General features: G+C 39.2%; 1 protein-coding gene across 1 annotated transcript in view; it reads left to right on the top strand.

Annotated features, from left to right (window-relative positions):
- Positions 1-14,766, top strand: part of COL14A1 (collagen, type XIV, alpha 1) — a 121,605-nt gene that overhangs the window by 40,379 nt on the left and 66,460 nt on the right. Inside the window, exons 11-15 of the mRNA XM_010576963.1 lie at positions 4,065-4,210; positions 5,548-5,677; positions 8,867-9,006; positions 10,464-10,590; positions 11,667-11,806. Of these exons, the coding sequence (XP_010575265.1) occupies positions 4,065-4,210; positions 5,548-5,677; positions 8,867-9,006; positions 10,464-10,590; positions 11,667-11,806 (683 nt within the window). The remainder of the gene's footprint in view (positions 1-4,064; positions 4,211-5,547; positions 5,678-8,866; positions 9,007-10,463; positions 10,591-11,666; positions 11,807-14,766) is intronic.

The raw sequence follows: 14,766 nt of genomic DNA, 5'->3' as shown, positions 1-14,766 counted from the left end.
GCTGAATCTGGCAAGGGTTGTGAAGAGCAACAAGAATGGACTCTACAAGTGCATAAACAGTAAAAGGAAGACTGAGGAGAATATGGGCCCACTCCTGAATGGGACAGGGGACCTGGTGACAAAAGAAGTGGAAAACACTGAAGTACTCAATGCCTTCTTTGACTCAGCCTTTACCAGTTAAAATGGCCTTCAGAAATCCCAGGCTGCTGAGATCAGTGGGAAACTCTGGAGAAAGGAAGAGTTACCCTCATTTGAGGAGTACCAGTAGAGGGAGCACTTAAGCAAACTGGACACACATCAATCCATGGGACTGGATGGGCTGCACCTGTGAGTGCTGAGGGAGCTGGCTTACATCATTGTCAGGATGGTCTTGATTATCCTTGATAGGTCATGGTGACTGGGAGACGTTCCTGAACACTGGAAGAAAACAAATGTCAATCCTTTGTGAAGCAGGATCTGGGGAACTACAGGCCGGTCATTGTCACATCAATCCCCAGGAAGGCGATGGAGCAACTAATCCTTGAAACCCCTTTCCAAACACATGAAGGACAAGGAGATGATTGGAATTAGTCAGCATGGATATATGAAGCGGAAAACATGTTTGACCTCATGCAGTTCAACAAAGGGAAGTGCAAAGTCCTGCACCTGCGGAGGAATAACCCTATCCATCAGTACACACTGGGGGTGACCATCTGGAAGGCAGGTCTGCAGAGAAGGACCTGGAGGTCTTGGCAAACAACAAGCTGACTGTGAACTGGCAATGCACCCTTGTCACAAAGAAGGCCAAGAGCCTCCTGGATTGCACTAGACAAGGATTGCCAGCAGGTTGGGCGAGGTGATTCTTACCCTCTGCTCAGCACTGATGAGGCCACACCTGAATGCTTGGTCATGTGCTGGGCTCCCCAGTACAAGAGAGATGTGGACTTACTGAATTGAGTCCACTGAAAGCCCACAAAGATGATTAGGGGCTTGGAGCATCTTTCATAAGAGGAGCGACTGAGACAGCTATGGCTGTTCAGCCCGGAGGAGAGAAGGCTCAGGGTGATCTTATTGATATGTAAAAGTCTCTGATGGGAAGGAATGAAGAAGAGAGAGCCAGACTCTTCTCAGTGGTGCTCACTGACAGGACAAGAGTCAATGAGCACAAATTAAAAAAACATGAAATTAAACGTGAACAGAAGACAAAATTTTATTGTGATGGTGGTCAAACACTGGAATAGGTTGTCCAGAGAGGTTGTGGAGTCTGCATCTCTGGAGATATTTAAAACCCAACTGGACATGGTTCTGAGCAACCTGCTCTAGCTGACCCTGACTGAACAGGGAAGTTAGTTGGACTAGGTGATCTCAAGAGGTGCCTTTCATCCTCAGTGGTTCTTTGATTCTGTGTCAGTGCTAATCTTCCCAATCTGAAAAGGAAATAAAATAGGATCATATAAAACTGAAACTTCTATTTTAGTCTCAGTCTCCCAAAATGTCATCTTCAGCCATGTTATACTGCATAATATGGTGTTAGGACCAGTTTAATTTATTGAGGCAGAGAACAGTCACACACTGAGCTGACAGGATTGTTTTGTATTGCAGCTGGTATTCCTTTGAAGTCACCTTAGTCAAGTTCTGACGGAGCCCAGCCCTGCTGGCTTTCTGAGAATCAGATCACACCCCAAGGTCATGCAGCATCAAGCATTTTATAGAGCTGTCTTTGATAGTGTGTTGGAAGTAATAGTCTGACATGTGCAAGTATTAATCACTCCACATGCTAAAATAGCTGCAGTTTGAAAGTAATTTTTTCTATCCTAATAGAGAACTATGGAAAACTGTAGTTTACATTCCTGCTTTTGTGTGAGATACTGACAGACTAAAATAGCCACCAATCAATCACGTTTGTTCATATAGAACATTGAAAATAGTTTACCGGTATGTGAAATCTAAATAGACAGATTCAATATGCATAGTGTACAGATAATTAGAAAGGTTTCTGATTTAATAGTCACTCCTAACTTGAAATAAATATGAAATGCATTCACATTAATTTGCTGCAAATATATTTTTATCTGTTTTAGTTTATTCCAGTTGGTTTTTAGTAGGTTTAATTTATCCCTATGTTACCAGAGTATTAGGATACTCTGGTAACTGTCCAAGATGTAAATCAGCATTATCTACTGGATATTTTTATTTGAGATTCTGAGCTCTTCAGCTCAAAATTCTAGTAGAAAATATCACTTCTTTAATTTCCAGTCACCTCTTCGTTAATTATTATTTATATTGCCAGAGTATCTAGGAGTTCCTGTTGAGAGTTAAAATGAGAGTCATAACTTAGAGTTAAAGGATACTTTTCTTGTAGATTTTTAGAATCAAAATCAGGAAAAGGACAGGTGATGGATATTCTTTCTGTGATCCTGGGGCAGTTTGAATAGGAATGAGACAATGTGGTAGAAAGTGCCTTCAGAATATCTCAACATGTAGTTTCTTTCTGTAGGTATCAGAGGTCTGAGTGGAGCTCTGAGGGAGGAGACTGAAGTACATTTGAGAATGTTATGGGTAGTTTCTTCCTATAATTAGAGGAATTGTGGGAATTCTTGGCAATACGTGTCAACGCATCAACAAGGTTTTAAATAGGATAGAGGTAGGCTGTTAAAGGTTTGGAAGTGAAGATAGATGGGTAACCTGGAGGTGGAAACCTGAAGAAAGGCCTGGGCTGAAGTTGTGCCCATGCTTACAGACCTGAACAACAGACTGAGTGAACAACCTCAATGAACAAGAAAGGACGAGGCTGGCATGGGACATGGGAATTAAGAGCTCTGTTAGACCTTGTTGAACATAACATAATAGATATACTACTCCTTGGACATGTCAGCTAGACAGGCTGCAATTTTTGTTTGGACAAGGAGATTAGAGAAGCTCTGTGAGTTATTAGCATTGTAATTAGAATTGGTTGCTGAATCTGTGTTTGCAGATCAGATTCTTCAGAAACATGTAAAGCAGAGCTTTGTAGAGGCCTAACATCCAGCCTATTACAGTGTCTCTGAGTTCCTAATAGGAAAAATTTGATATCAATTACCAATTGCCTTCTGTTTTTTTCAGACCCTTTGAGTCATTGTAGGGACTATTCTCGGTGTAGAAGTTCCAAAGGAACAGCCAAAGTTCCCTTATATCTCTCCAGTGACTGGATATTTTGGTGGGATCATCAATGATTTAATAGCAGTGGAGAGGCCTTGGGATGTTATTCTGTGAGAGGAAGAAAGCAAGGACAATCAGAGAAGTGCAAAATGCTACTCTAAAGAGTTACAGAAATACAAAGAAATATTCAGGAACCCAGACTGATGCTACGTTCTGGTATCAGTGCCTTAAATTCACAAGTAAACCTCCTAATAATGTTTAAATTTCACTCAGCCTGCTTAGTTGTACTCACTAGGTTAGCATTTGCCGTGATTTGCAATGGATGATCTTGCCCACATTTGCATAATCCCACTGACATTGGTCTGGGAGCCAGTTTGGACAGTCCAGGCCTTAAACACACAACAGTTAGTCAAAATATTTTGATGTGTGCAATGTGCTCATTCAGGATTTCCTCCAGGGTGTGCTGCCTCATGGCTGTCTCTCCCATGCTCTGGCTTGCGAACTATTGTCAGAGAGAGCCACCTCGGGACTGCTATTTGTTCCTAATAGCAACTGTGCCCATTATTTGATAGCAAGTGGTCATCCTCCTGCAGATCAGGGAGAAGGAAGGGTGAGATCTCAACAGAGTGATTTGGTGCTTAAAGGACAGAAATCCTCCCACTTGAAATGTTCAAAGCCATTTAGGACAAAGAGCTGAAATGCTTTGTAAGGGGTAACTCTACCCTGGCATTAGAATTCATTAGGGCATCATTTCCTTGTTTCTCTAATTCTGCGTTCTTTTGTATACTAATCAGCTCTTCATAGTTGTGGCATACAGACAGGATACTTCCATGCCTGGAGATAGCTATATTCCTTTGTGTTTCCTGGGGTAAAATAAACTGTTTGAAAAATAGCTCGTTGTTGAAGAAGTGAGGCAACTGAAGTGTCTGTCTCTTGTCCCACTGTAGTTGCCTTGCCAATGGCATCGGATCTGCAATTGTATGATGTGTCACAGAGCAGCATGAGAGCGAAGTGGAATGGAGTAGCGGGTGCCACAGGCTACATGATCCTATATGCTCCCCTCACGGAAGGATTGGCAGCAGATGAGAAGGAGGTGATGTATTGTGCTTTCATGTGAATAGCAATTATTACAAAAATAAATATTTAAAAGAATAAACTAGTACATGGCCTTTAACCTCCAACTTGATCAGCAAATACTTTGGGGTTTTTTTCCATGACTGCCTTAAGTACTGTATGTGTTACAGACTTACGAATAAAGTGCAAGTCCAGTTGATTATTTTTATATGTCATTGCCATAAAAATACAACAATTTCAGCTGAATTAAAGTGACACTTCTGAAATGATATATGAAGTGATACTGTATCATCATATAAAACTAACACTCAAAGAAAGAAAAAAATAAAGTAAAACTAAGATATTTTCTCAGTGTGTTATCAGAATAATATGAAATTTAGCCTTTGTTCTAATCAGGACCTTTAAAAGTAAATAAAATTTGCAGGTGTGACCTTTATTGGTTTTCTTTTAGTTCTGTTCAACTTTTATTTTTAAATTTAAAAATAATGCCTTCCATCAAAAGTGATTTTTAGAAGATATTTTTAGGAAGAAAAGGTGGAACAAGGTAAAGTCAAGTCTTCTGTCACTAAAATAGTAAAAACAGTAGACTTTTCTAAAGTTGTTAGCATAATTCCAGTGGAACTTCTGGTCTAGGATTTAAAAGTTTTTATGCTCAAGTTTCTATATGTATAATTAAGATTATGTACAACATCTCTGTTCAAGCAAGAATACTAAAAAGCATGCAGGGACATGTGAACTTGTGGAGAGCGTAGGAAGCTACTGAAAGCTCGCATAGACTTGTGCTGTCTGCTAAATAAGTGGCTGTGAGCACATAATTCTGTCAAAAATGGGGCCTCCCTGAAAACTAGCTGATTCAGGAGGACTGAGCCTTACCCTGAAGAAAGACTTTTTTTTCAATAAATAAGTCACTCCATGTTAATGTGGCTCTCAGTGAAGAGAGGAGGAAAATGATACACACCTTAAATAGCAACAAATCTGAGCTTCGATGTGCACTGAAATCAATTCCTCCTATGAAATTTCAGTCCTATGTCTGAAGATGAAACAAGGTGTAGCTGGGAATGAAAAGGCCTTAGTAGCTGCACATTCTAGAGATCACTATTTTGTCATTGCTAATGTGACTAGTTACTTTTAAAGTTCTCTTACCTGTACGTTGGCTTTTGGCTTTTTGACAATTTTGTTCTTTTGATTATTGTGCAAAATCCCAAAATCTTGGGCCAAGTACTGCAGGCACAGTATCAGACAAATGCTCAGCAGAGCATTTGATCACATATCTGATTTCAAGTGTGTAAATAATGTTCTTCCCCATCACAAGCTAATTCAGAAATAATGTGTCTTTTTTATTCATGGTGTTTTTAGATGAAAATTGGGGAGGCCTCAACAGATCTTGAACTGGATGGACTATTGCCAAATACAGAATATACAGTCACAGTTTATGCCATGTTTGGAGAAGAAGCTAGTGATCCCCTTACAGGACAAGAAACTACATGTAGGTAGCACATATCTATATTCACTTCAGTGTTGATAAAACTTCAGAATAGTCTTTGCACGCAGTAGAACAGACATCTGATTTTAAAATCTGATTTGAATAGTCCATAGGGCAAGGTGTTAACTGTACTTAAGTTTCTCAGTGTGAATACTTAATTTACAGAGGCTGAGGATGTGAGTTTCTACAAAACAACTTCATTTTGGAACAGGATTGTGAACTCTTCTCTCTTGTTGGTAGTGGTACTATGGATATCCCTGTTGATCTTGATGGAACTACTGACGGTTTTCTGAACTTGCTGAAGGTGAATGAAGGTCACCACATAGAGCTAAATTGAGACTGCTCTGTTTAGCCTCCTGTAGCAAGAGAACCAGGTGTGTGTGGGAGCCTGCTCAGATGGAGACGTTTATTCCTCTGGCTCAGTGGTAGTACAGATGGAAAAGAAGCAAAGAGAAGATTTCTGTCCAACCCCTGCTGCCTAACATCTGGTAAACGAAGGGTTGGAAAGTGCTGGTGCACTCAGGATAGATGGTCTGTTTTTAATAAGCAGCAAGATTTTTGCCAGCTAAATTCTGTCCTCTGCTAACCGTACAAAGCACTGTATGTCGGCTTTCTAAATAGCCGCAGCATTTGGAAGATAAAGGAATTGAAAATAAGCGCTTGTGCTGCTGGGGATATTTCTGGGACTGCATTCAGTGACATCTCTATTGCTCCCAGCAGTGGACTGATTGCTTCCTCTTGTTTTGTGCTCCTGGCATGAGTAAGCCAGTGTGAAAGTGACTTGCATTTAATAGGTGAGAGAAGTTCAGGCATGTGAGTGCTAAGAAAAAGAAGGGCCAGAGCAAATGCTTGTAAGGTCAGCAAGTAATGGTGGAAGAAGCTCTAGGAATGCTGTTTGAAAGGGTCACCTCTGAGAGGACAGCTGTAGACAGAAAAGCGCGAAGAGTAAACTACTGCAAGTGGGCATGCTTGTGGACTTGAAATGAGTGTAGAATCTTAACACTTGGAGAATCAAACCTTTGGCTCTTTGTCCCTCTGTCCCTTTCTCCTTCTCTTTGGCTCTCACTCATTCTCTGCCCTACCCCCCCAGCTTTTGGTCAATATCTGCCCAATATCTGGTTTTCATTTGTCCTAAACAGTAGTTTATGTAGTTTATAAATGTGCCAGCCTGAATTCACTTCATGTCATACGAGCTTGGAAGTTGCACAGCTCTAAACCTGGCTAACACATTGGATGGAAGATCACATGCAAATTCCAGATACATTGGCACAAGCTGAGGATTCAAGACCACAGCATTTGATCACAGAAGCTAGTAACATATGTTAGTCAGCCCATCATCACTGCTGTTACCAGACCAGAATAAAAAAAAACCCTAACTGCTCTGCAACCTTCATTTATTTTTAGGGTAACTCAATGCAGCCAACTCTGACTGATATTTAGCACTGTAATATGAAAGAAGATTGATTCTAACCTTCCATATGCAGCTATTCAATTAAGCCCTCTTCTAACAGGCTTTGATTGATCAGGCAGTGGGGCAATCTGGGAGGAAAGAAAGCTCTTGGTGAGCACACTGGTCGCATATAGTCAGTGTTCAATGGTAATGTCTTCTCTGTCCAGATTCAGATTTAAGCTACTTTTTTTTTTTTTTTTTGTCCTTTCAGTGTGATTTCTGGCTTCCAACTAATGAATAGGCTACCTAGTATTTTCTTCCTGGAGCATATATCTGCCTTGAGGGTGATCTGCCTAATTTGCTGCAGTAATATGTGTAGTATCTGCTATTCTGTATTTAGTAAATAATATTATTCTACATACTGTATTGTCTCAGTTACTGTAGTGAAATGTTTCTCTGTGCCAAACAGAGGCATGATGAGCAAGCTTATTCTGGGGTGGGGGTTCTTTTTGGGGCCAGGATTTATCCAATACTCACTGTAAATATCATGTAACTCTGGCATCAGGACTGCCTGTCTGGTTGAGAGCAATGTTGTCAGGAGGTTAGTTCCAAAAAGGAAAGACCTGAGACTGAAGCATTTTGTGGTACGGTCTGATTGGTGAAATGAAGTGCATTCCACGACTGACAGAAAGTAGAAAGGAAAGCCAGCACGTGATACTCCCTTCACTAGACTTGGAGGAATATATTGAACGCTAGAAAGTGTGGCAAACCCATCTAATACAATTCCAATGTCTTCTCTTGTCTCATAGCCAACTTGACTTGACCATTCCTAACCTGGTGAGGTGTTTGCTTGCAGATTCTGAGTTGATATATGGCCTGGCTAAAGATCCCACATAATATATGGGGTTTTTTATCTTTTGCTTTTTCCCATGTGCTCTTGTGTGAGAGAAACAGCTTCTGAAGTGCTGATACTTATCTGTCCACATGGATTGGTGAGGAGTGTGTGTGTGAAGGCAGGATGGATAGAGAAGGGTTTCACAATTCAGAAAAAATTAGCAGATGTTGGGCTAATACAGAACCTACTGCTGAGAGTAACAGACAGCACAAATTGCTTTCTTTGGTGTGACAGAAAAGTGGATGCGGTCTGAGAGTGTCTCTTGTGTGACCTAGTTTTCCTTCAGCTCATGATAGTCAAGGAATATATAGTATATAAATACAGCTTTAAGCGGGGTTGCTGTTAGGAAACAGCTTCTTTCTGTAATAAAAGAAGAAAGGTTAAACAGAGGTAAAAAAATAGCATCTTTGGAGGTCTTCTGAGCTAGTTATGCTTTTGGGGCAAACTTACCCTTATATCAAGGACTTTTTAGGATTCAAAAAGTTTTTTGCCAAAATACTACTGTCATGAAATATTTTTGCTTGGACACTCACAGAAAACAAATGCATATAGGATAAAGATCTAGTTGAATTAAATTAATTCAGAAATACAAACACAGATTTATTGCAAGTATTGTGTGGGTTAGATCTTGCTATGATACCTGCTATGAACAATAACGTAATTTCTTTCTTTTTCAGTATTAGTTGAGATGCACTTAGCAAGACTGAAAGTTCTGTTTAAGCAAAAAGCTAAGCCATTTAAATGCCTTTAAGTACTTGTGTAGCTCCATCAATGTAGGTCTTTTAATCTAAATATTGGTGATAAAAATTTTTGAATGGAAAAATGTGCTGTTTATTTTCAAGACATGAAAAATTTCACAGCTAAAACCTGGAATCACTTTCATGGTTTCATCTCTTTCCTTTTCAAGTGCCTCTAAGTCCACCAGCAAACTTGAAATTTTCTGATGTCGGACACAGTAGTGCTAAGCTAACATGGGATCCTGCTTCCAAAAATGTAAATGGCTATCGCATCATGTACGTTAAAACAGATGGAACAGAAACCAATGAGGTAAATTGTTAGCATCTCTCTTCCCTTAACCAATCTCAGACGATCCCAAACTTCTGTAATTATTAAGGATAACTTTTATAAATGAAAGCTACTTTGCAAGCTGTAACAAAAGATTTGCTGGAAAATTCTGAAACTTAGTGCAAATAAGAGCTGTCTTAGTATCGTATATACATTCAGAGTGGATCATATGTGTGGGGGACAGTGCTCTGAACTTCTTAAATACCAGAACAGTCATTGCTGGTGCACATAGACTGAAGGAAACTACTCAAGTGAGCGATGGTTTGTAGGTGCAGTATCTTGACTAAATGTATGGTATGGAAATATTTATTCTTGGTTCAGTCCAGATAATGAGACTTTCGATATATCATATGTCATGGACTCAAGCTCATTCAAAAAGACTGTCTGAAGGCTTCACCACATTTTCTTAATATTTATTGCTTTAATTATATATTGAGAACTCACTTCCTAGAAACAGGATTTGGCTTGGAATGAATGATAAGATGATACCAACATGTTTTAACTTAGACTCTTGCATTTAATAATTTACTTATGCAATATTTAGTTATGCCTTGTTACTAAAGCTGCTTTATAATAGCTTTTAGCAGCATGAATTCTGTGATAGAATGAAAAATGGGATGGAATGATATTAGTACAGAAATCTTAAAAAAAACCCAGGAAAAGTTTTTAAAAAATAATTGCAGTAAATGGGTCCAATCATTAAAACAGTCCAGATCCCTTACAAAATAAGTTGTCATGGAGAACTTAGGCCTCCAAAAAAGTCTTTAATAGTAGTTATGTGTAATTATGTTTCTTCTGGGTCATATATGGCTTTTCATCCATACAAGATGGAATATTTGTGTTTAACCTGAAAAAACTGTTTCTGAGTTTGGAAGAAAGTATACCTGTGCAATGGTGCCGAGCTAACGTGACACTGAATAGTTAGACTGATAAACTGTCAGTTTTGAGCTGTATACAGGTTTGAGTTCTAAATCCCTGGCAAAGTAATGTTAACTGCAGCCTGGATAGAGACTAGATGAAACTGTCATCTTGTCTCTTGACAAATGTCAAACATAATGGTTTATGCAATGATTATCCATGATAAGGGACTGGATTCATTAGCCCCAGAAGTTTCTTCCCCTTCTGGGTTCCTGAACACGTTGTGCTGGTATGTTAGTTAGTGAGTTAGGCTTACTAAGGCCGAATTCTCCTTTTTGCTAGTATGTTATAATTTTTACAAATTTTTACAAAATTTTCCTTTTCTCTAGTTTGTCTATTTTAATTGATTTTGTCAGCTTTTATGGCCCTGAATTTATATTTATACTTGTTCATAGTTTCACAGAACTTCTCTACTAATTAGATGACATTCTCTTTCTGTATCATTATTACCCAGCAGAATTTCAGACACTGATAATATGAAGTGTATGATCAATATCTATTGCAAATTATGCTTTCTGTAGGTGGAAGTTGGTCGTGTTTCAACCCATACTCTAAAAAGTCTGACATCCCTTACAGAGTATACTGTTGCTATTTTCTCCCTGTATGATGAAGGACCATCTGAACCACTTACTGGCAGCTTTACCACAAGTAAGTATTGCCGAACTTTTGAAGGCTTTCCAAGAAGAAATTTTATACTCTCTCACTTTACTGGAAAGTAAGACCAGTAACAGCAAGTGCCTCTGGCTGTGAATTCAGATATATGGAATGCTTTCTGTTATTTTCATTGGAGTTTTCAGCTTCTTTGCTCCCTTATTATGGGGCCAATTGCATCCTTACTCATGGGAGTAATCTCTTGACATCATGAAAACATTTGTGTGGATAAGGTTCATTTCTTAAGTCTTTCCACATTCAGCCATTCTAAAGCATATTTTATTGCAATTAGGTAGTAAAGCATTTGTCTCCCCAGCTTTCTGAAGCATCATTCAGTGTGATGGCATTTGTCTCTCCAGCTGAAGTATGATGAGTTTTGTATCATACATTTAACCAGTGAACTATCTAGGCAATAAAAGGTAGAACCTTATATACATACAGAGAAACTGGAACATCAAAAGGAGAAAATGCGACATTTAAGGCTCCTGTAGTCAGTTTAGCACAGTTATAGTTTCTGTAACTGTAGTTCTGCATTAAACAAATGGCTGATGACACTTATTAATGCTTTCCAATGTAACAATGGGAAGAGAAGGACTTTGAAGGAGGAAAGAGAAACATGAGGTGGAAGAGGAAGGAGAACATCCATGTACGGACCAAGAGGTTGATACTTACATGCAAACTGCAAATGGAAATACACACGCAGTGTCTGGAAAGGACAGAGATTGGGACTTTGCTTTGAGGTAGAGGAAAAGAAAAGACCATGGTGCACAGAGCTCTGAGCAAAGGAGAGGGACTGAGGGTTGCATGGAGCTCCTTCAGTGTAGAGAGGATAAGGAGGTTTGTCCAGTTAGAGTAGATAAAGAGCATGTATTGTGCATATTCCCCTCCCTCAACTACAAAACCGCTTCCCTAAGTACAAATAAGTGTGCAAAGAATTCTGTAGTGCCTTTATCTACCTCCCATGTTATACTCTTTGTAACAAACTGCAAGTAAAATCGTACATTCTTGACATTGCCATCTATGCAAGCCTTAGAGAATAATTTACTCTCACTTTTCTTTTGCATATTTTGCAGAAAGAGTTCCAGCTCCTCAGCATTTGGAAATTGATGAAGCATCGACAGATAGTTTTAGGGTCAGCTGGAAGCCCACCTCGTCAGATATTGCTTTTTACAGATTGGCATGGATTCCTTTGGATGGGGGGGAATCTGAAGAGGTGAGTTGCCTTGACATTCTGAGGGTGTGAAATGGAAGAGAGAATTCCATTCTGAGGACACCTGTGCTGCAACTTTTGCCAATTAAATATGGCCAATTGACTTACAGAAAAATCTGCCTTGCTGCAAAGCTCTCTAAACCAAAATCAAACTAATATTCCAGTTTCTTTTTGAAGAGGAAGTGAGGAAAGAAGAGGCTTTTTGTGAATAGTCAATCTAATCTGTAATGTACCAACTGCCATAGAACTAGCGTTGCTGTTTGATGCTCCTTCAGTTTTTACTGGTTAATGTTCTTCACTTTGCTGTGAAGATGATGATGGTAGCTGAGCCAGAGCAGTGATATCCTCACATAAGTCTCCGCATCTGTCTAATGTGGTGGCCACAGTAAAATTGCCTGTGAAGCGTTAGTTATGTAATGTTACAAAGGGAAAAGTTTACACTTAATTTATTAGATTGTTCCTTTATTCCTCTTTACAGTTCTCTTTTCCCCCCCATGCTGTATTTTTTGCTCTAGGTCCTTGTGTGTTTTCTCCATAGTGCCATTTTCATCAGTTTGAATTTTTAAATGGTTTTTCATCCCTTTAGCCTTTCCTGGTTTATTCTCTTTTACCAAGTAGAAAAAGACAGATACTTTATCTCCCTTTCCCAAATTTTCATCTTTCATAGTCTGTCTTATTTCCTCTTTCCTTTTCTTTCTTTATTTACTCATTCTTTTGGCTTCTTTTGTACTCCTCAGTCTTTAATGACTCTCTCAAACATCTTGCTCTCTTGGCATCAGTACTGTGAAGAGAGGCCACATCTGCAAATTGTTTATCTGGGTACAGAATTCAGTGGGGAAGATGACATTTCCCACCTGGCCCTAGGTTTCATGCATCATTTTGTCATACATTAGGGCAGAAAGCAGTCATTGCAGCTTAGGTTATGTGGCATTTTTTCTGTAAATTTAGCTTAGCCTGATTCTTTCCTCCCTTTCACCTAGTGAGAGGTAGTCATGCAAGAAAGAAAGAAATTACAGGAGTGAGCAGGGAAAAGAAGTTTGCAAATGAGTGGACACAGGTCATCCCCTAGCATTTTCTCTTGCAGTAGATGAACTGATTTGTTTCTGTTTAAGTTCCAGTGAGTAGCTGTCAGTGAATCCTTTTAAGCCATGTGCATTTTTAAGTGAGATTTGATAATCTTGTGTTCTTTGAGTGTGAGAATAAATCTTCAAGAAATACTCGAACAGTTAAGGTTCCACTTGTTCATTGTATTCACTAAGAACTGCTGGAGGCCCTAATATTTTAGTAGGTTGAGATGTTAAAAATACCCGAGCTGCTTTCTTGTTCTCCTTGCATGACCTCTCTAATGGGGTCAGGCTTAGGATAGCACAATACCTCCAGGCTGTTGCCACTTTAAGCTTCTTTCCCAGCTAAGTGATCAGTCATGCAGAGAAATGACATGCACTCTCTCTGTCATTCTCCCAAGACCCAACTTGCCAATTAGCTGAGTGGGGTCAGGGGGTGGTGGTGAGAATTACACACTTCTCGGCTTACTTCACCCACACTGCTGATGGGTGAGGAGCTTTTCGTGGGGTGTTAGCGCTAAAAAGCCAGGACAAATTCAAGAGTGACCTTTTATTTCTAGGTTGCAGTAGAGAATGCATGCTGTTATACTCATGTGCATGTTACTAATCTTGCTTCTGTTATTTGTCCTCTCCACTTGGAAGTTCAGCACTTTGTGTTCTTTTTTTGTGGTCTTCTCTGTGCTAAATTAGCAGGGAGTGGAGGGTGATGGAAGTGATTCTCCAGAAAGTATGCCAAAATTATGTGTGAGATAGTAACTATGTATAGATATTTTATAATGATTTGATACACAACTAGAGGCTCTGGGGAATTGGAAAGTGTCCTGGTATTACTTATACCTTTTTAGTATACAGCTAGACTCACTCAAGCTTGTTTCTGAAATTTTCCCAAGAAAGTCTGTGCCAGAAAGTGTGCAGCATGGGATGCCTAATTCATTACTTGATAGTTGTAGAAGGCATGGCCCCAACTCATTTCTTTCTGCTTTTGTTTTCTGTATCTGAGTTCAGAAGATCTGTGATTGTTTTATGGGTCCCTCTTCCCCAGGACCAACTCAGGAAGTCTCCTGTGGTAATTAAAAGAATGAAGTGTGATTTACTGTTTCTGCTAACCGCTGTAGTAGATTTTATGCAGCATATACCTATTGTTTGATTTCCATTGTAAGTCTTTGTGTATACAGTGGCCACCTTTAAAAACTTGCCAGTGTTAACCTTGAGAAAGGTTGTTTTATTGTAGTATCTGTCTGCGTAGTGCAAAAACTACTCCCCAAACCAGTCAGTCCATTTCACCAGAATTACTGCTCAGGCTCCTTGCATTCTGCTTTACAGTCCCTTTAGCTCCAACTCCTGCCCATCTGTTGATCCCTTCCAATAACATAAATGAAACACACAAAAATCTGAAGTGAAACCTACTTAGAGTTAACATTGCACATGTGAATCTTCTGCTGCTATCATAGGTAGAAATAAGGAAAATTACTATTAAAAACATCACACCGTATAGCAAATTTCTCATCAGCACATCTCCCCTAATCCCCAAGCCTGCAGCAAATGTTCTTTCAAGTTGCATTCAGATGTGTGGAACCGTAACTCGGATTATAGTTCTAGTATAGAAACAGCATTTTGTAAGGCTGTAGAGATGCTGAATACACTTGTCATAACAGTGCTTGAATGGTAGAAATATGAATGAAAGTTAATCTACCCTGTTATGTTGCTTTAATTGATGAATGTTTTGAATTTGATTTTCAAATGAACTTCTTATGGTCAACTTTAGTAATTAATTAGTTGTGGGGGAAAATATAAGACTACACATCAGAATAGTCAAGCTAGCCACAAAATAATAAATACATTTTAAGTATTCTTACCAGTGTTTTTTCCAGATGTACTCAGTGATACTTTTTATTTCAA

This window comes from Haliaeetus leucocephalus, unplaced genomic scaffold, assembly GCF_000737465.1.
Source record: "Haliaeetus leucocephalus isolate CR32 unplaced genomic scaffold, Haliaeetus_leucocephalus-4.0 Scaffold555, whole genome shotgun sequence".
Lineage (NCBI taxonomy): Eukaryota > Metazoa > Chordata > Aves > Accipitriformes > Accipitridae > Haliaeetus > Haliaeetus leucocephalus.
Note: the sequence above shows the minus strand (reverse complement) of the source record. Positions and strands in the feature narration are given on the sequence as shown.